Source organism: Scardinius erythrophthalmus (assembly GCF_964197995.2).
Source record: "Scardinius erythrophthalmus genome assembly, chromosome: 10".
In the NCBI taxonomy this organism is placed as follows: domain Eukaryota; kingdom Metazoa; phylum Chordata; class Actinopteri; order Cypriniformes; family Leuciscidae; genus Scardinius; species Scardinius erythrophthalmus.
In genome coordinates, this window is record NC_138230.1 from 7600485 (window position 1) to 7622387 (window position 21903).

General features: G+C 39.9%; 1 protein-coding gene across 4 annotated transcripts in view; it reads left to right on the forward strand.

Moving 5' to 3' along the window:
• The window catches only part of ptk2aa (protein tyrosine kinase 2aa), a 112702-nt gene that overhangs the window by 42547 nt on the left and 48252 nt on the right, over positions 1-21903 (forward strand). For all 4 annotated transcript variants that reach the window (XM_081376777.1, XM_081376776.1, XM_081376779.1 and 1 more), the window contains 2 exons: positions 11089-11315; positions 17774-17940. In XM_081376777.1, coding sequence (XP_081232903.1) covers positions 11089-11315; positions 17774-17940 — 394 coding nt within the window. The remainder of the gene's footprint in view (positions 1-11088; positions 11316-17773; positions 17941-21903) is intronic.

Consider the following 21903-nt stretch of genomic DNA (forward strand, 5'->3'; position numbering starts at 1 on the left):
TTTTTTTTTTACTTAATTGTTTTTAATTTTTTTATTTAATTTATTTAATTTTATTTATTATTATTATTATTATTTTTTGTATTTTTTTGACATATACCGTACATAACACTGTGAAGTAAAAGCACACTAAAAATGCATTCTTAAAAACATAAAACATCACGTTAATATGTTTAGCCAATGCTTTTCTCATTTTACAAAAAAGGAATTAATTATATAACATTTAATAATTAATTTAAAAGCAATTCATTTAGATTTTTTTTTCATGATTTTTTTGGCAATGGTATTTTATTCTCTCTCTCTCTCTCTCTCTCTCTCTCTCTCTCTCTCTCTCTCTCTCTCTCTCTCTCTCTCTCTCTCTCTCTCTCTCTCTCTCTCTCTCTCTCTCTCTCTCTCTCTCTCTCTCTCTCTCTCTCTCTCTCTCTCTCTGTGTGTGTGTGTGTTAAGCACCTGCTCTTGATGCTGTCCTTTAGTCAGACACTCATTCAGTCTTAATCTTATTGACTCTTGTGTGACTGACGGGACAAACCTCATTGACTGGTGTGTGTGTGTGTGTGTGTGTGTGTGTGTGTGTGTGTCTTCAGTGTTTGCATGTAAATCATACAAGGAATCATAAAGAGAAAATTTGATTTGAAAATGCCAATTAATTTTAATTGGTTGATTGAATTTACCTGCTTCAGTTCCTGGTTAAATTAATTGTAGGGCCATATTTCATCACTCAATGTTGATTCTTCTGCTGCGGCTCAGTGCAATGAACAGATCAAATGATTATTATCAAATGATTAAGTTCCAACTTTTCATTAATTTTGAGTTCATTCATGCTTTAGTTCATTGTTTCAGAGACAACTTTAAAGAGAAAGCATCTTGATCACTTGTTTGAAAGCATTGTTTTCATGATCCATCATGCTAAAAAGCTCTTTGCTTTACTGGTAAAACCTTCAGGAGAATTTGTTGGTAACGACTGCATCTTTTTTTATCACTGGTTTTTCACTATTGTTATTCATAATTTCACTATTTGGTGCAATTAATATGAAATATTGCATTCATTTAAAACTAAAAACTGTGTGAAAATTGAAATGGCACTTAAAAAGATGAATTCTGCTGTGTATATACAGTATATGCTTGTATGATCTTGTGTAATCTGACTTTTGACTAGTTTTGGTCTACTATTTTTTGTTGTTGTTGATGTTTATACAGGAAAACAGTTTGCTCTTGATATCATGATGTTGAGGGGCGGGTAAATCTGAAGACATCTCTAAGAACAGAGCAGAATATGCAGGGGAAATATTGTTGAGTTTGATACTAAGTGCCTCAAACACACAAAAACATCCTTGTCAAATTTGTGTTTTTCCTCAGAAGGGTCGTTTTAGGAATTGTTTAGGAGATGTTGTAAACAATAATGTTTCCCAGCGGACCCATGCAAACCTGTAACACTGAGATCTGATCAGCTTGCTGTTTTGAGAGCGGTCTTGCAGTTTTTGTGTGCAGTTCACATCAGACTGTCAGTCAACCATACTTTAGTAAGATTTAACCAGAAATTAAACCAGCAGTATCTGGGAAATATGGACTATATCCATAGATGGACTCGCATGAGACCCAGAATGCACAAAAACACACATTATGGGCCCTATCTTACACCGGCAATGCAGTGGCAAGTGCGACGCAAGTGTTTTTTGCTAGTTTCAGCCCGACGCAGTTATCATTTTCATGTCCCGCTCCACGTTTTTTAAACCGCAAATGCATTTGCGCCCATGGGCTGCTGGTCTGAAAACGAGGTGTGTTCTGATGCATTGATGGCACGTTGCTATTTTGAGGAATAGAAATATAAATAGCGCTCCTTAAATAACAAAAAAATACTGCGCCATTGACTTTAGACCAGGTTTCAGTTGGTCAATGGCTCAGTATTTTTTTTGTTATTTAAAGGGGGGGTGCTATTTCATGCATACTGAGTTTTTTACACTGGTAAAGAGTTGGATTCCCATGCTAAACATGGACAAAGTTTCAAAAACTAAGTTGTACGTTTGAAGGAGTATTTTTGTTCCAAAAATACTCCTTCCGGTTTGTCACAAGTTTCGGAAAGTTTTTTTCGAGTATGGCTCTGTCTTACGTAAGATAGAGCGGAATTTCCTTATATGGGTCCTAAGGGCACTTCTCCGGTAAGATCGCGGGCGCGCGCGCACTCGTAGAACAGAGCAAGAGAGTGAAAGCAGTTCGCCATCAAAGCGCCCTGCCCGGCTTTTGGGAAGTCAATGTCACCAAAGAAGTGTGTTTTTGGTTGCCAGGGCAAGACAACCCTGCACAGATTCCCAAAGAACCCGGCGTTAAGGAACCCGTGGATGGAGTTTGTTTTCCTGAGCATAAACGGAGTTGTGTAAGACTGTTGTTCCCTGCATTTCGACGATGATTGTTTTATAAACAAAGCCCAGATCGTCGGATTTGCAGATCGTCTAATGCTTAAGGATCGAGCAGTCACAATGATAAAGGTTCGCGGTCGTGCGTTGGAACCGGACGGTGAGTAAAACTGTTGAACAAATGTCTCTGTGTGTTGTTAGCTAGGCGGGTAAGCACAGCTTTAGCTTCGCCCACACGGCCCGCCCCCAGCCGCTCGTTTTTTTCCGGAAAGACTCGGTACAGCCTATCTTTCAATTAAAAATATAATAAAACAAAAGACTTTTTGGAGATATGAAGGATGCAATATTACTCTATAGGTACTCAAGATTAACAGGAGATTGAGTGAAAATGAGCATTTCACCCCCCCTTTAATGAGCGCGTTAGTAATGTGCGCCTATAGGCGGGTCCACAACGCACGTACACTCTGCTTATTACACACACAGGGATGCACAGCAGCACACAAACATGCCAAATATTTAAAATAAAAGGATTACAATGTAAACGATTATTATTGTGTACATAAAGATATGGTGGAATCCGGCTTGTCTCGTAGATTATCTGCTTGCGCACCTTTACCTCACGCATGAGCAGATCCGTTTGCGCTCTGGAGACGCGTTTGGTCTATCCACACATCAAATTCCCTCATGTAAATAGTGAATCCGCCATGGGCCGAGCGCAACTGGCATTTAAAGGGAATGGGAGATAAGACTCTGATTGGTTTAACGCACGTAAATCCCAAAACACACCCATTACTCATTAAGAGAATAGGGACAGCCCTTTTAGACCATGCACCGGGACCGCTGACCATTTCTCCCGTCGTTAAACTAGCAAAAGAGGATTCGGACACGCCCTAAGTGCACTTGCGCTCTGCGCTTTAGACCATGTGCTTAGATCGTTAAAATAGGGCCCGCTAGCTCAAGCATGGAGATAATCTGTGACCCTTGAAGAGCAGGTTACGTGCCTCAGACACTAATGGAAGATCTAATGCATGCTGGAGTCACTGAGGGTCAGATATAATGTGGTTTAACGTGTTCAGCTCATGTTGTGTTTCTCTGGATGGATGTTGTGTTTTCAGAGGGATTTGTGTTCCTGCTGTACCTTCACTCCTGTAACATGAGATATTTTGAGTTGTTGTCGGTCTGATCCCTCCTACTTAATTTAAATACATTTGCATGTGCAATGCATGTTAACATGCGGGTGATGCGTTCAGTGTGATGAGAGCATCTGTGGGTTCAGAGGTCGCTTGAGGTCACTCTTATCGTCTTTTCTCATCTTGACTCTTCTTGTCTCATTCTTGTCATCTCTTCTTGTCTATTCTCATCTCTTTTAGTCTAGTCTCTTCTCTTCTTGTCTCTTTTTGTCTTGTCTCGTCTCATTTCTTTTCTATTCTCATCTCATTTCTTCTGGTCTGGTCTCGTCTCTTTTCTTGTCTCTTCTATTCTAGTCTCTTTTTCTCTATTCTCATCTCTTCTAGTCTTGTCTCTTCTTTTCTCAGTTGTCTCGTCCTTTCTCATCTCATCTCATCTCGTCTCATCTCTTCTCGTCTCTTCTTGTCTAGTCTCATCTCTTCTCGTCTCTTCTTGTCTAGTCTCATCTTTTCTTGTCTCTCCTTGTCTAGTCTCATCTCATCTCTTCTCGTCTCTTCTTGTCTCGTCTCGTCTCATCTCTTCTCGTCTCATCTCTTCTCGTCTCTTCTTGTCTAGTCTCTTCTCGTCTCTTCTTGTCTAGTCTCTTCTTGTCTAGTCTCTTCTCATCTCTTCTCGTCTCTCCTTGTCTAGTCTCTTCTCATCTCTTCTCATCTCTTCTCATCTCTTCTTGTCTAGTCTCATCTCGCCTCATCTCTTCTCATCTCTTCTCATCTCTTCTTGTCTAGTCTCATCTCATCTCGCCTCATCTCTTCTCATCTCTTCTCATCTCTTCTTGTCTAGTCTCATCTCGCCTCATCTCTTCTCATCTCTTCTCATCTCTTCTTGTCTAGTCTCATCTCATCTCGCCTCATCTCTTCTCATCTCTTCTCATCTCATCTCTTCTCGTCTCTTCTTGTCTAGTCTCTTCTCGTCTCGCCTCATCTCTTCTCATCTCTTCTCATCTCTTCTTGTCTAGTCTCATCTCATCTCGCCTCATCTCTTCTCATCTCTTCTCATCTCTTCTTGTCTAGTCTCATCTCATCTCGCCTCATCTCTTCTCATCTCTTCTCATCTCTTCTTGTCTAGTCTCATCTCGCCTCATCTCTTCTCATCTCTTCTCATCTCTTCTTGTCTAGTCTCATCTCATCTCGCCTCATCTCGTCTCATCTCTTCTCGTCTCATCTCTTCTCGTCTCTTCTTGTCTAGTCTCTTCTCGTCTCTTCTTGTCTAGTCTCTTCTTGTCTAGTCTCTTCTCATCTCTTCTCGTCTCTCCTTGTCTAGTCTCTTCTCATCTCTTCTCATCTCTTCTCATCTCTTCTTGTCTAGTCTCATCTCATCTCGCCTCATCTCTTCTCATCTCTTCTCATCTCTTCTTGTCTAGTCTCATCTCATCTCGCCTCATCTCTTCTCATCTCTTCTCATCTCTTCTTGTCTAGTCTCATCTCGCCTCATCTCTTCTCATCTCTTCTCATCTCTTCTTGTCTAGTCTCATCTCATCTCGCCTCATCTCTTCTCATCTCTTCTCATCTCTTCTTGTCTAGTCTCATCTCATCTCGCCTCATCTCTTCTCATCTCTTCTTGTCTAGTCTCATCTCATCTCGCCTTATCTCTTCTCGTCTATTCTTGTTTCGCCTCATCTCTTCTCGTCTATTCTTGTTTCGTCTCATCTAGTCTCTTCTTGTCTTGTTTCTTTTTGTTTCGTCTCTTCTCTCTTCTCTTTTACTCTCTTCTTTGCTCTCAACTCTTCTAGCCTATCTTTTGTTCTACTCTCATCTCATCTAATCTCTTTTCTTCTTCATTGTTCTCATCTCTTCTTTGCTCTCTTATAGTCTAGTCTCTTCTTCTCATCTCTTTTGCTTTCATATCACCTCCTGTACTCTCTTCTTTTGCTCTCATCTGGGCTCTCCTCTCCTCATTTCTGAGTCACTGTGTTCATTGCGGGTGCATGCGGGTGCATGCTGGGATATCTGTGGCTCTCTATGAGTGACAGCATGACGTGACCCTATCATCTCTGTTCCACCGGATGGTTTCAGCTTGTTAGTGGACGGTTCCTCATGTTGTCCGACTGCAAACTCAGCATTTTCTTCCGCTCAGAGACTAGTCTCATGCTGTCAGGAATGACTCATTACTCCTAGATGACGGAAATTCAGTGAAATCTTCATGCAATCGCCCGAAATGACTCATTTTCACAGGGCAGACTGTGTCGATGCGGTTGTTGGCTGCAGAGCAGTTGAATTAGACTGAACCGTGACATTTAAGATTGTGAAGTCATTAGAGATGCTATATTCAGATACGGCTGCGGTCACTGCGGTGTGAAGAGATTTCCTTCAGCGTTGCCCATTTTATTCACAATGACATGGCCATCTCTTTGCTGCGTTTTATTTTAATATTTTCATTATTGGAAATTAAATTCACCCAGAGATGACAGTTCTGTCATTATTTACTCACCGATAGTCCCTCCAAAACCATATAATATTCTAATATGTCACCACAGAGATGCATTGCACCAGGTTAAACCTTTATATTTATTCATTTAGCAGATGCTTTTATCCAAAGTAACTTATAAATAAAGAAAATCACAAGCAATTTGTCGAGCCAACAATATTAACAGTATTCAATGCCGTATCTATTTCAGTCATGAAACTCTAGATGGCTCAGGCTGATGGTCCTGTACATGCAATCTGCCAGCAATCACATCGTTACTACATGGCGCAAGCTGATTGGCTCCCAATCACAAGCTGATCCTGCAGCCAATGAGATTGCTTACTCAACATTTAAATGGTCTGGTCTGAGTTCCTGTGAACCCCTCCAACTCCCCCAGCTCCACCTGCCTTGATCTGCTACGGGATTTATGATGTCTATTTATGCATCTTACATGCTCACAGCAGTGTGTCTGTGTATCTGTTAACAGTAGCAAGGGCATACTTACAGTAGCAACGAAACAGATCTAATATTTATTTTTATTTTTTGTTTGTTTAGCATTTTAAATAGATAAAAAATAAAAGTTTTTTCAAAAATTTTTAATTACATTTTGTTCAATGCTATAGAAATCTAATTAAAAATAAACTGTTTCATCCAAAGTTTTGTGTCGCTATGTATTTTCATGCTTATAAGATTTATGTTAAAATCAAACTCTGTTGGACTCAGTTGTGAGTCATGTCTCTTATATCGCATCTCTCTTTGACTGTAAGTACTTTTCTTTTGCTGTATGCGTATGTAGAGCGTTCCCATCATTATAGAAAATAGCTACCTATGTAGACAGTGTACAACACTAGGTTTTGAAGCAGAGCTTGTACAGTGTATCTTTTTGTCCTGAATGAGCCATTCAGTATTAGTGTTCATTGTTTAAATGGATATAGGGGTGTGTCCTGCCTTAAGCCACGCCCCCGCACACCTGGACGCCAGGTGAGTCTGTGGAAAATGAGTGGTGAACAGGTAAAGATGACTCACACTCGGCCGTGACTGTAGCGATGAGACAGTGTGTGAGAGGAGAGAGGCTTGTCCCGTGTGTGTGACGGTAAAGCGTGTCGTGTCAGACATCCCACACCCGTTACAGGCACAGACGTGTGCCGGGGATTTCTGTTCGCCGCACGACTCCCTCATGTTTCCCGACAGAGATGGATGTGTGTCGCATGACTTCACTGTACCGTGTGTTTGCTGGCCGTTTCTACTCACAGGTAGGATGGTCGTGACCACGGACCGCTCTCATGCTCGTTATTTATAATTTGGCTTTAGAGAGACGTATGTATTCACTTCTTTTAAAAACATTCAGAATCTTGGTTTTGAAACACACACACACACACACACACACACACACACACACACACACACACACACACACACACACATATATATATATAGACAAGTATGTGTATGTGTGTATATATATATATATATATATATATATATATATATATGCTAAAAATGTGTAAAGTGTATATATGTTTTTATATTAAATTAGATTTACTGTAAGTCAGTCATTCGTTAGTTTGACTTCCTACCAAGTCTAACACTGTGACATTTTTAATACATTGATCTATTTGTTTCAACTTGTCGTAAGAGTTTAGTGAGTAACTTTGGCATCTAAAAGCATCTTCTGAATGTGAGTGATGTTTTGGTGTTTGTTGATGATGTATGAAGCAGACAGACTGCGGTGTGTTTGGATGGTGTCAGTGTCTGGAGCTGTGTGTGTGTGTGTGTGTGTGTGTGTGTGTGTGTGTGTGTGTGTGTGTGTGTGTGTGTGTGTCAGATCTCTGTGCTGTACGTGACTCTGAGAGTGTAACTGCTCATTCACTGACACTTTGATGTGTGCCTTTCAAGTTCATGTCTGGCTCATATTTCACCCCAAAACTAAAAGAAACCCATGCTATGTTGTATTAAGGAAATTAAGCCAATAATAAGAGCCTCCTTTCACCAGCCGGGTGAATCTCATGACAGCCATTATGATTTAATTGCATTGTGACATTATTTTCATGACAGCTCGCATTACTGTAATGTGTCCAGATGGTTTGTGATTCTCCTTAGTTTCTCACTGATGATTGTCATTAGTCTGTCATTAAATAAATCACACTTGTGTTCATTTTTCTAGGCCAGAGTAGGACTGGTCCCCCGACTGAGCCTGGGTTCTCTATAGAAAACAATATATCTATAGAAATAATGGTGACCTGACTTGACTACTGTAACACTGAAATAGGCATCATCCTGCCAGACATAAGGAACTTTTTGGAAAAATCAGCATAAAAATAAATGCATTTTCCAATTATATCTGTAGCCCTCTCTTTACATGGAACAGGAATCACATCAGAAGTTCATCTAAAACAGTAAATAGACAGCTTAGACCCTTTAAAGTTTAGACCCTGTGTTTTACTCAATAATCCAAGGCTTTGTCTGCTCTCCTGCTGCACTTCCATTGTAAATCCTTTACCGTAAATGTGTTTTCCAAACAGTTTGGAGAACTGAAGAATGAATATGAATTATTTCCGATGGTAAAAATCAGTAATTCCCAGGATTAGAAGGTTTAGCTGCAAGACTCCTGGTTCATCATTTTTTACTACTTTTCATGTTCAACTAATGGAAAACACACTGTCTTGCGTAACTGTCCTGATATGTGTGTGTGTGTGTGTGTTTGTTCTTGCACGTTTGTTTATCTCTATCATGGGTGTGTTTCATATTTGTGATGGTGATAAGCGTCAGATAAGCGGATGTCTGGGATTGTTGGAATGCTGCCGAGAGGAATGTGCTGCGCAATCTGCTGAAATATACCATCAGTCCATCCCAGCATGTGTCCTGCCTGTGTCGTGGAGTTTAATGTATGGATGGATTTTCAGCAGAAATGTTAGCTGGTTAGTTTGTAACGTTCAGCCAATTAGGTTGAGATTACAAAAATTAAAATGGGGTCAGATTTTACTGTGTGAGGAATTCGGTGTTAAGGAATGAGACGCAACTGAGGTTAAAGTGGATAAGAACGGTGTATTTACAATCTTCATAAGAGACTTTAAAACAACACTATAAAACCAGGAAAACTCAGAGGGCCCTATTTTAACGATCTTAGCGCATGGTCTAAAGCACAGAGCGCAAGTGCACTTAGGGCGTGTCCGAATCCACTTTTGTTAGTTTAACGACGGGAAAAATGGTCGGTGCTCCCGGTGCATGGTCTAAAAGGGTTGTCCCTATTCTCTTAATGAGTAATGGGTGTGTTTCGGGATTTACTTGCGTTTAAATGCCAGTTGCGCTCGGCCCATGGCAGATTCGCTATTTACATGACGGAATTTGAGAGAGGGAAAGGATCTGCTCATGCGTGAGGTAATAGTGCACAAGCAGACCATCTACGGGACAAGCCGGATTCCACCATATCTTTATGTACACAATAATAATCTTTTACATTGTAATCCTATTGTAAATATTTGGCGTGTTTGGGTGCTGCTGTGCATCCCTGTGTGTTTAATAAGCAGAGTGTACGCGCGTTGTGGACCCGCCTATAGGCGCACATTACTAACACGCTCTTTAAATAACAAAAAAATATTGCGCCATTGACTTAGACCAGTTTTCAGTTGGTCAATGGCTCAGTCTATTTCAGTTCCTCAAAATAGCAACACGCCAACAATGCACCTGAACACACACCTCGTTTTCAGACCAGCAGCCCATGGGCACACAAATGGGTGCAAATGCATTTGCTATTTAAACAACGTGGTGCAGGACGTGAAAATGATAACTGCGTCAGGCTGAAACTAGCAAAAAACACTTGCGTCGTGCTTGGCGCTGCATTGCGCCGGGTGTAAGATAGGGCCCAGGCTGTCAAAAGCATAGAGTCTATCGCACCATACCATTAAACAGTCCATAAGAATCCTTGTGTGTTGAAGCGTCCCAATGTGAGCGTCCACCAGTGTAGATACAGTCCAAAAGTAGCGATAATCCAAAAGTGGTGTGGAAAGGTGAGTCCGCAAGTGGTAACTCCAACTGTCTTAAAGACATACACACTTAAAATGTAAGAAGGAATAAAATGGACTAAGAAACATGTAGACCAATTGAAACTCTATTATACATAAAGTGCTTGTATGGAACAGAGCAGTAAAACATGTCTCTTACAAGTGTAATGCTGAGTGTGGAGTTAACCAACCCTACTGCAGCGCCTCCAGCTGAACGACCACCCAGACCAGCTTTAACCAGCTAGAGAGACGTTTACTCCTTAGACGAGGCTTACTCATGTTTTCACACATACGGCTGTTAACCCTGATGTAAACATGAGCAGTTAAATGGAAACTGATTTGCTCTCCATCTGCGAAGTGTCTGGCGATTCATCTGCTCCTGTATAACGCCTCTTAAATTTATCATGTTCGCGCTTTGCTATATCCCTGTTTGTCTCTCGAACCGCTTCACACACAGAGATAGAATGAGAAACGTCCTCAGATCATATCAGAAGTGTGAGAAACGTCCTCAGATTATTTCAGAAGTGTGAGAAACGCTGAGATGCTGTTAGAAAGTCCTACGCTAGCATCTTTTATTTTGGAAGCAATGTCAATTTTTATTGTCTGTGTAATTAGTGTAGAAGGACAAAATAGGGCTGCACAATTTGGGGGAAAAAATCTAACTGATACAAAAATACAAAATTTATGATTTCGATTTAAAATACTTTTTTTCAGGTTTGCAGTGCTTGTTTGTAACAGTGTTGTTTATTTATAATTAAGATACCATTATATTTTTTATTCATTTTGAATACTTTTCCATGTTTATTGTAGTTAAAGATTTAGGAATTTTGTGGTGTATTTTGTCATTTTTATTATTTTATAGTTGTCCATCCATATAGTTTTTGTTGATTTTTATTTCAGAGATTCAGAGATGAGATTTTACTGCGTTTACTGTGACCCGAGACACTCAGAATTGGATCATGAGCTGCTCACGTGTAGATAAACACAGTGCCGCGCTTCACTCTGAAAGATGCATTTCATTTGTTTATTTCATTAAATCACAGCCTTTGTGATTTGATAATCACACTAAGCCTGATTGCAATTTTGATTTTATTTTTTATATCAAAATGACCCTAACCGGTTTCCCCTTCCTCTTGTTTTTTGCACAGAATATGACAGACACTTAGCGCACAACAAAGGCATGGCGACGGCATACCTGGAGCCCAACCCGAACTACACCCTGGGCACCGGGGCCAAGGCCCGTCTGAGTGCGGGGCCGGAGCGGGCCCCCGGGGCCCCGGACAGGGTCCTGAAGGTCTTCCATCACTTTGAGAATAACAGCGAGCGCAGCACCTGGTGCAGCAACATCCGACATGGAGACGCAACTGACGTCAGGGTAAGAAGAAGGTCACATAAGTCCTGTTTAGTGTCCTCCTTTTGTGCATCAATATCTGTAGCTTTTAGAACCGGCGTTTAGAACCAGTTTCTGAGGGTTTTACATGGTTTTAAAGTGGTCCAAGCTTGACATTTTTTAGTCATTGTCTGGTCTTGAGCAGGTCTAGATAGTTGTTTGGCTGTTTCTCATTGATGATTTTATAGTTAGTTTCTCATTACTGTATCAATGCAATGAGAGTCATCATATCCAGACATAATGTTTTTTTTTATTTAAAAATTATCATAAAATGTAATTCATTACAGCACATGCAATACATTTATCATCTGTATTTTTGGAATTTAAAGTCCCCCTGTAGTCAATCATTGTATCCCTTAAAACTCGTCTTTGATCACCAAAATGCCATTTAAAAGTTTTTTCCTTGAAAACAAATTTCTTCATGCCTTAAAATAGCCTGAATGTAACTCGACACCCTTGCTTCATTTAGTAAACGCGGTTCTATGAATATGCAAATGAGCCCCGCCTCCACTCACTCACTCAGCTCAGAGATCCACTGGTTGACGATCACACGTTGATCTGATTGGTTACAAGGTAGTTTGTGACGTCAGAAACACCAGCGATTTCAAAGCGTGTTTTTGAGACTGTCTTTGGTTCACTGCAGTTTTAAGGAGGAAATACTCAGCAATGGTGTCGACTTATGAATTTACACATGGTTTGTCTTAAAGCATATTAAAAACCCCACATAGACATATAAACAACATTAAAAACTTGATTTTCACCACAGGGGGACACACACTTTATATAATACATAGCTATAATTATATCAATTATAAACATATAATAATTTTTGTAGTTATAAAAAACTTATTTTCTGTTAGAATCTGTTTTTCATACTAACAAATCCAGATAAAACTGTTTCCTGAGGATTTTACATGTTTTCCGGCTGGTTTGAGTTAGTCATTAGCTGGTCTTGATGGTTGTTTGGTTGAACTTTTGTTTGGATTTAATGAGTTAGATCAGCTTGGTCAAGGTTTTTAGAGCAAGTAGACCGCCTCAGTCAGACTAGCAGCAAACTAGCTATCAAAGTGTGTTTTTCCACTTTATTGACAGTCTTTTGATTCATAATTGCAGGATGGGTGGGTTTGGTGACAAATACTGGTGACATCACCGTTTTTGTGCCTGTGTGTGTTCATACATGTAAATGTGTCTCTTCAGGAAACATACAAGCCCTTCTGAAGATCAGCTTTCTCAGAATTTTCTGAATTAATTTCAGAGTCGAGATGGACGACTCTGTTAGAGACGCAGCAGTTGTATTGATTAGCGTGTGTGTGTGTGTGTTAAGCGGATTGTTGTGTTCAAATCCACACGAAGATTAAACATGCTGGTCCTCTTGATCGGATGGTCTCTGGTGACCTCTCACCCACTCAGTCTGGACACAACCAGACTTAATGTGTGATGATTTTAAGTCAACAAGAAGACATTTCAGTGCATGTTAAGGCAAAAGCATTGCTTTTTCATGCACTGGTGATGAAATTGGTTGAGATTTTGCTTCCATAGACTAGTGGGAAAAAAACATCCATTAAATACACATTTTTATTTTGTATTTTTATTTTTTCATCCTGTTTATTAGTTTTTATTATGTTATATTTTATTTATTTGCATCTGTAGATTTTAATTGCAATGCATATCTTAAAGGTGGTGAGTTTAAGACTTCAGGAGCTTTACACACACCAAACGTTACAGCTTAATCAAACATAACATTTGTCTTTATCTACTGAGATTAATCAACTGGGGAAATATGGGGAAATGTAATAGTTGCAATTTTCACCCTGTTCATCTGTGTTTCCTTGCCTTAGTCCAAAGAACAAAGTGTTTGTCTTCTGATCATTGAGAACATGTGGAGGTCTGGCTGAGGTCCAGATTAAACAAGCCTGAAGCTCAGAAACTGTGTGTGTGGTTTAATCGCGACAGAAGTGGGCATTTCTAATGCAGGATCTTTTCAAGCTTTACCACAGATGTTCAGATTTCCAGCAGCAGGGATTTTATTTGGAGAAGATTAAAATGAGGAATATTTTGTGGCATGAAAAAGTGGAAGAACGAATGGAGAATCTAAAAACTTTGACTATTAAATAGTGCAAACATGTCATTTCTGCTGAAAATGACTCGCATATTTTAGAGAAGGAAAACTTTTTATATGTTTTGAATTAGTTTGTTTTGATTGCTTTGGGCATCTGCTTAGTGAATAAATGAATATAAATTGAACGCATTAGCATTCACACCTAAATCTAAAATAACAAAGCAGGATCTGAATGGCAACTTCTAATTGACAATTTGCATGCAACTTATTTGTGATGCTAATGATGCCGAGCAGCAAATGACATTTTAAACCATTGCTGAAATTGCAGAAAGTTCTTTTATAAATGAATGGAAGGTAATTTTATAGAAAAGACAGTGAAGGTTGTTAATATCTAGGCACAGTAACAGATGTTTTTGCAATTTTTATGATTTTAGTGTATGTGAATTTGTTCATGTTGTTTTAATTATGCTAAGAAATACAATGCAGTGTTTTAAAATCTTTTATTTCAGCGGGAACCTTGTTGTAATGAATTCAACTGGATTTATCCATTTTATAATACTATAATTCTATAAGTTTTTAGCTGTAAAGCATGTTAACGTACCATATAGTTGCTCTTTTACAGATTAATTTGAGTTGCAGATCTACACCGCAGTGATTATGTCTTTAAACTCGTCCGAATGAAGCACTTTAATTATCCTAATGAGAGATTTGCTGTTGTTTCACTCTTGGATTAACAGGCCGAGACCAACAAGCTTGTCATCCATTTTAACTTCACTCACGTCTTCTGTATATTCAAGGGGGTGACTAGTCAATTACAAGATGGATGTTCATTTAAATTGCATGTGCATTGTTTTTTAGAGATGTGATATGCATAGTGAAAATTTATTTTTACTAGTGGCAAGTGCTTGAGTTGATCTTTATGGTTCATGAGTCTCTTTTCCTAGTACGTGATTTATTTTAAAGGGGTGGTTGATTATGATTTCACTTTTCTAACTTTAGTTAGTGTGTAATGTTGCTGTTTGAGCATAAACAACATCTGCAAAGTTACAACGCTCAAAGTTCAAAGCAAAGGGAGAGATTTGCTTTTAAAGAAATCACTTTTTAAGGACTACAACAAACGGCTGTTAGGGACTACACCACATTCCTCCCGGGTTAGTGACATCACCAACCCTAAAATTTACATAAACCCCGCCCCCTGAACACGATTTATAGATTATCAAGACAGAATATGCTAATCAATGACTAGAAGATAACTATACATAAGCTACATAAATTCATCAACTAACCATTCAGAAATGTCCTGTTGCTTCTACATGTTGTCACTTCTTTCTGACTTCGGTTTGAACATAAAAGGCTAAAAGTTGTTGACATTTTCATTTCATGTCTGTGTGAGGTAAAAGCACAGACGCTGTTGAAGCTCCGCCCCCTGTGCCGGGAGCAGCAGCTCATTTGCATTTAAAGGGACTGACACAAAAATTACGCGTTTTTGCTCACCCTCAAGCAGTGACAATTTTAACATGCTATATAGAAATATCTGTGGGGTATTTTGAGGTAAAACTTCACATACACACTCTTGGGACATCAGAGACTTAGGGCGTTTTCACACTAGCACTTTTGGTGCGCACCCGGGTTCGAGTTCAGTTCGTTTGGATGATGTGAAAGCTGTCTTCCGAACTCGGGTGCGCACCCGCAAACCGTACTCGAGTCCATCTGGGGTACGGTTTATGTGAACTCCAGTACGGTTCGCTGCTGATATGAACGTAATCGTACCAAATCGCGGAAGTGAACTGCTATTGATGACGCATAATGTGGTGCGTGCGTGTGTGTATACACTTACCTTGACGAAAAGCGGGATTGACGCACTGCTAGCAGAAAGATGATTTCTGGCTGTCTCCGCAAAAATTGTCTTCGGCGGACAGCCCGCTGTCTTTGGAACGATTTTAGTACTTTTGCAGCAGACAGACACAAATGTGTTTCTCTTTCTGTACCTTTTCTTTGAAAACAAAACCAAAGGTTCAAAAAAAGAAGAACAAATGCGAAACGAGCAATTCTATCCATTTTGACGCATTTTCATTCATAGCGGTTACCAAGCAACACAATTACGCGCCAGCTGCAGCTTGATGATGCAAGCGTACCGTGGTTCGGATACAAATAATATAATGTGAACACAGTCCATCGGGGGCAGGGGGAGGGGGGAGCAATCGAACTCGGGTTCAGAACAGGCAATCGAACCAAGTGTGAAAGCCCCCTTATTTTACATCTTGTGAAAAGTGCATTATACCAACCCTTTAAAAGGCCGAGATCTTACAGAAAGTGCATGTTAAAGCGCTCCCAGTGCCAGTACGCAGTGGGAAATCCAGCTCTGTTATTCCTGCACACCACCGGTTTGCCAAACCCTCAGTCGTAATGTGAAGGCCACGTGTAGACGCCGGTTCCAGCTGGCCTGAGCGCTGTTTATATGCTGGTAAAAGCCAACACTGAGCGTTAGTCAATCTCTCCTTTATATCAGGCCTGAAACTCAGTCACCAGAGCCTGCCATCATAAATATACAGTGTTATGGCTGCAGTGCCAGCGTGAGTTTCTAGGCCTGATGAAACGCTCGATCTTCTCTGTGAAGAGCACTGTAGTCTCGGTGCTGTGTTTCTGATGCGGAGAGAGATGTGAGACGCCGTCTGGCTGCCTCTGTTTCCTCTGCCTCTGTTTTTAGGGTTATTTAGTCTGTACAGAGACACCAGAAGTTTAAGGTAAATTTAAATATATACTGCATATGACACAAGGTTTGGCATTTATGGAGAATTCATTTGATGTCACAACAAGATTGCATAAATCAAAGCTGTCTGTTGTTTTATAATTTTAGTTTACTTGTCTTTCGTTTTTAATGCCAGTGTAACATGTCGATTTGTTTTGCACTGATCCCACATTTCATTGGTTACTAATAATATAATTATTAAATAATATAATAATAATAATTTATATATTTTTGTTTGCGTCCATCCAAGTTTTAAATTATATTTTTTAAAAGATTTGAAATGTAAAATTTATATTTGTACTACATGCTTTTTATAGCTTTAGTTTCAGTGAACAATGAGAACACTTATTTCACATTTATTTATTTTTTTAATTGTATTTATACATTTATTTTATATACATTTAATAGTAAAAAAACAACAACTATACCATTCCCATATAAAATTAGCAATATTATCATGAAATGTTGGTGTACGTTAGGTTACTATTAGATCTTATTTATTTAACTGAATTGCAGCTGATTCAATCATTAATTTAGTGTCAGTGTATTATTCTGCTTGCATGAGTTCATGTAATCCATTTAGTGTGTAACCTGAAAGAGTCACAGAAACACCTGTCGTGAGCCATTTCTGTGTGTGTGTGTGTGTGTGAGTGTGTCCTCAGAGCCCTCGTCAGCTCCGTAATCCAATCAATGAGGGCCACGGCGTTGCCATGGCAACCGCCCAGCTTCCGTGACAGCCGTATCACTTTCACATCCTGTTTATCAGATTATGACCTCATCACAATGTCAGCTGGGCCTTTGTCATGTGTGGGTCAATGACATACATTAATACATTAAATATGCAATTCGTAAATTGAAAATGTCTTTGTTTTTATTTTGATGTATTTGTGGGGTACAAAGTAAAAAATATCCGTAGTTTTGATTTAAATATTTTTAGCATATGGAATAACACTTGTCAATCAAATCAAGTCATGTGACCGGAATACTAAAAGAAGTAAAAAATATTAGATGTTTCTTGACATGACAAGATTACATCAGGTGAGAAACACCCAGAAAACAGATTATTCATGATTGAAAAATTCAAATGTATGTGTGTATTCAAGGTAACGAGTACGATATGTTGAACACATTACTCCAGTCTTCAGTGTCACATGATCCTTCAGAAATCAGTATAATATGATGATTTGATGCTCAAGAAACATTTATGATTATTATCAATGTTAAAAACACGGGATACATTTTATTTTCATGATTCTTTGATGAACAAAGTTCAAAAGAACCGTATTTATTTGAAATAGAATCTTTTGTAACATTATAAATGTCTTTACTGTCACTTTTGATAAATTTAATGCATCCTTGAGGAATTAATTTTTTACATTTCTTTAAAAAAAAAGATTGTACTGACCCAAGCCCTGGATCTCAGGTGTAGTTTTGAACGGTGTGTCTGTAATAGTAATAGTGTGTGTGACGGGAATGTTCAGTCTCGTGAAGGTTGAGGTGGATCCGTTAAACTCTCTAATCATCTAATAACACCCGCAGGATTTTAACGGTTCTGTAAATCAGTTTATATATCGCGGTATGGCGTGTATTATGGGATCTTTATGACCATGAAGTGTGTGTGTTTTGCGTCTGCAGGGAATCATTCAGAAGATCGTGGACATCCACAAAGTGAAGCTGGTGTGTTGCTTCGGGCTGCGGCTCACGCACGGCCCGTCGGGGGACGTCCACTGGCTGCACCCGGACATGGGCGTGTCCCACGTGAGGGAGAAGTACGAGCAGAACCGCCCGCAGGACGAGTGGAGGTACTGCGCTCACACACAGTTAGACACACTAAAACATCTTTACAGAGATCTTTGTTAGTAGTACATCGATTTCGGCTTTGATCCCGGCTGAAAAACATTATAGACCTGCCTTTATAGTGTAGAGTTTATTATGGTGTCCTGGTCATCAAGCCTGGTCTGGTGGATCCGCTGCTCTGACTGGGTTTGGGGGATTTCTGCTGATCGGGGAACCAGCAGAGGAACCTGAGTGTGATTGTTTATGGGCACCATTGTTTTTTGGTGTGGTTATTAGGCTGTGAGTGTGTGTGTGTGAGTGTTAGTGTGTGTGAGTGTGTGTGAGTGCGTGTGAGAGTGCGTGAGAGTGTGTGAGTGCGTGTTAGTGTGTGTGTGTGTGTGTGTGTGCGAGAGAGTAAGAGTGAGAGTGTGTGAGAGTGTGTGTGTGTGAGAGAGAGTAAGAGTGAGAGTGTGTGCGTGTGAGTGAGTGGGTGTGCGACTGTTTGTGATTCTGTGAGTGAGTGTATGCGATTCTGTGTGTGTGTGTATGAGTGTGTATGAGTGTGTCTGTGTGTGAGTGTGTGTGTGTGTGAGAGAGATTCTGTGAGTGAGTGTGTGCGATTCTGTGAGTGTTTGTGTGTATGTGTGTGTGAGTGTGTGTGTGTGTGTGTGTGTGTGTGTGAGAGTGTGAGAGAGTAAGAGTGAGAGAGTGTGTGTGTGTGTGTGTGTGTGAGAGAGATTCTGTGAGTGAGTGTGTGTATGAGTGTGTGTGAGTGCGTGTGTGTGTGTGTGTGAGAGAGTGCGAGAGAGTAAGAGTGAGAGTGTGTGTGTGTGTGTGTGTGTGTGTGTGTGTGTGTGTGTGTGTGTGTGTGTGTGCGTGTGTGAGTGAGTGTGTGTGCGATTCTGTGAGTGTGTGTGTGTTTGTGATTCTGTGAGTGTGTGTGCGATTCTGTGAGTGAGTGGGTGTGTGTGTGTGTGTGTGTGTGTGATTCTGTGAGTTTGTGTGTATGAGTGTGTCTGTGTGTGTGTGTGAGTGTGTGTGTGTGTGTGTGTGTGTGTGTGTGAGATTCTGTGAGTGAGTGTGTGCGATTCTGTGAATGAGTGTGTGTGTGTGTGTGTGTGTGTGTGTGAGAGAGAGTGCGAGAGAGTAAGAGTGAGTGTGTGCGATTCTGTGAATGAGTGTGTGTGTGTGTGTGTGTGTGAGAGAGAGTGCGAGAGAGTGAGAGTGTGTGAGAGTGTGTGTGTGCGTGTGAGTGAGTGTGTGTGCGATTCTGTGAGTGAGTGTGTGTGTTTGTGATTCTGTGAGTGTGTGCGATTCTGTGAGTGTGTGCGATTCTGTGAGTGAGTGCGATTCTGTGTGTGTGTGTGTGATTCTGTGAGTGTGTGTGTGATTCTGTGAGTGTGTGCGATTCTGTGAGTGAGTGAATGTGTGAGTGTGTTTGTGTGTGTGTGATTCTGTAAGTGTGAGTGTGTGTATGAGTGTGTGTATGTGTGACTGTGTGCGTGAGTGCGTGCGTGCGTGTGTGTGTGTGTGTGATTCTGTGAGTGTGTGTGCAATTCTGTGTGTGTGTGTGTGTGTGTGTGTGTGTGTGTGTGTGTGTGTGTGATTATGTGAGTGTGTATGTGCGATTCTGTGAGTGAGTGTGTGCGATTCTATGAGTGTGTGTATGTGTGTGTGTGTGTGGGGCTGGTCTTCTCCAGTGAGATGCTCATGCGATGGTCATTACAGCAGGAGGAGTGTTTGAATTCATCGACCTCTAAATGTGTGTGTGCCTTCTGCTGCGCTTCTCTTTGTCTGTGTCCGTGTGTTTTATTTCATCAGGGGCTTGAGCCTTTATAGATGTGAGTTATTCCCTCACAGATGGCATTTTATGTCACCTCGTCTCTACCCACAATGCATCAGCGGACCGCTCAGGCCCGTGTGCCTCATGAAGCAGCTGCATCTCCATTCACTCGAGCTGCTTTTGTTCAGAGAGAGGCGAGTCAGTGATTTAAAATCCGGCTTTCTCCGGCCCTGTGTGCAAGCTGCTGCTCCTTATTGTGGTTTTTACGTGAGAAGCGCTTGATTATCTCTCACAGTTTAGGGATCCGAGACGCTCGTAAAGTGCTCAGGGGGAGATTATCTGTGCTTTTGATGGTCAGTGTTTTATATAGTCTTATATAGCCAGAATCAAATCTGGTTTTCTGGTCAAGATCGACCCGATATAAAAGTGACCTTGCTAAAAAACCTTTAGTTTTAAGTTTAGGGCCAGTTTCACTTAGTTTCTGCAAACTTTTGTACACCAAATTTGCCTAAAATATGTGCGAATTTCTGAGCTTTCTGTTGATCCGTAATAATATTTCACAATATTGCTGTTTTTGCTGAATTTTTTGATCAATTACATGCCGCCTTGGGCTGGATTAGCATAACAGACTTCTTTACAAACACAACAAAACATCCTCAATAATCACATTTTCTACTTATACTAATTTCTTCCCTCAGTCTCTTTATTTTCTCTCTTCAGAGCCGGTATGAATCGCTGGGAAATCCCAGCCGGATTCCCTCCTGCATTCCTTCCCAACAAATTACTCCCGTTTTGACATTTTACAGAGAGTTATGTGTGTTCTTGATCCTCTGATGTGAGTGTGGTCTTCATATGTCACTGTCAGACTGAGCTTTTGTGAATCTCAGAAGCTGTAATCAGATAATGATGCTTTGATGTCACATGATGCTCTGGATGAAGCTGATGTCATCCCGAATCCAGACTAACTCGCCTGCTTACGGCTTGTTGTGGTGTAGCGGAGGTGTTGATGGGTCGTTTGCGCTGTAAGGCAGATGAGCTCATGTTGGGAGAGGATCTAGTTCTCTGACTCTCGCTGCTTTGAGTTCCTCAACAGAGAAACACGAGCGATAACCAATCATCCGCACACAACGTCACCTCATTATTAGGCCTCGCAGGATCGGAATACCCATCATTCCCAAAGTGCTAAACATTTCACATACAGTTAAAAAAATTACAAATTCAGATTTATTTTTAAATATATAGAAACGTATATCTACTCTAGTTGTTTTGGCCATTTGTAATATATTTTCATCTTAAATGAATGTGTATGTATAATATTTAAATCTAAATATTCTAAAAATGTGTTTTGTATAATAAGTTTAGTTAACATTTTTTAAATATAGTTTCTTCGTAAATAAATATATTTAATATTAAAATAGTATTATATTATATTATAATATATTGTATATATTGTTTTTGTCTAAAATTTATTTAATATTAAAATATTATTATAATATATTGTATATATTATTTTTGTCTAAGTTTACTTGTATTTCCTCTTAACTTTTTTGTCCACTGTTTTAATATTTTTATGTAATTTACTATATATTGACTTGAATTAAATAGGTTTATATCATCCAAAATACATTTTGCATTCACCCAAAATTTATTTTCTTGCCCCTTTAAGTACATTTTCTAATATATTTTGGCATTTAAAATATTTAAACAATATTTTAAGGCAAAATATGCTTTTATCTTCAATTGGATAATTGGATTGGTTTTATTAATTTGTGCCATTTACAGCATATTTAGCATACACTCGACATATTTTTTAACCAGACAAAAGCAGTTTTTTGCCATACAGGTTTTAATTTTATGAGCCTAAAAGTCGAGAACTAATTTCCCGGTTTAACACCAGAGCAAGCAGCTTTCCCAGCAGACATGGTTTTTAGTGTGTGGTAGAAGTGTGTGAATTGCGATTGAGCTCCTGCTTTCTCCACTTCTCAGGAACTGAGATTCGATCATTTCCTGAGCGAGTTCCAGGAAGTCATGAAAAGCCACGGAGGATCATTTCCTCTGGAAACAGCAGAGGATTGAATCCTTCACATGAAGCCACGCTGTAAAGACTGTGAAAAACATCCGAGTGTAGACGCTGGAAACAACAATAATGATTTGAGCGCTGCGCTGGACAGTGATTTATGTGTTGTGCTCATGATGGGTTTTTCAT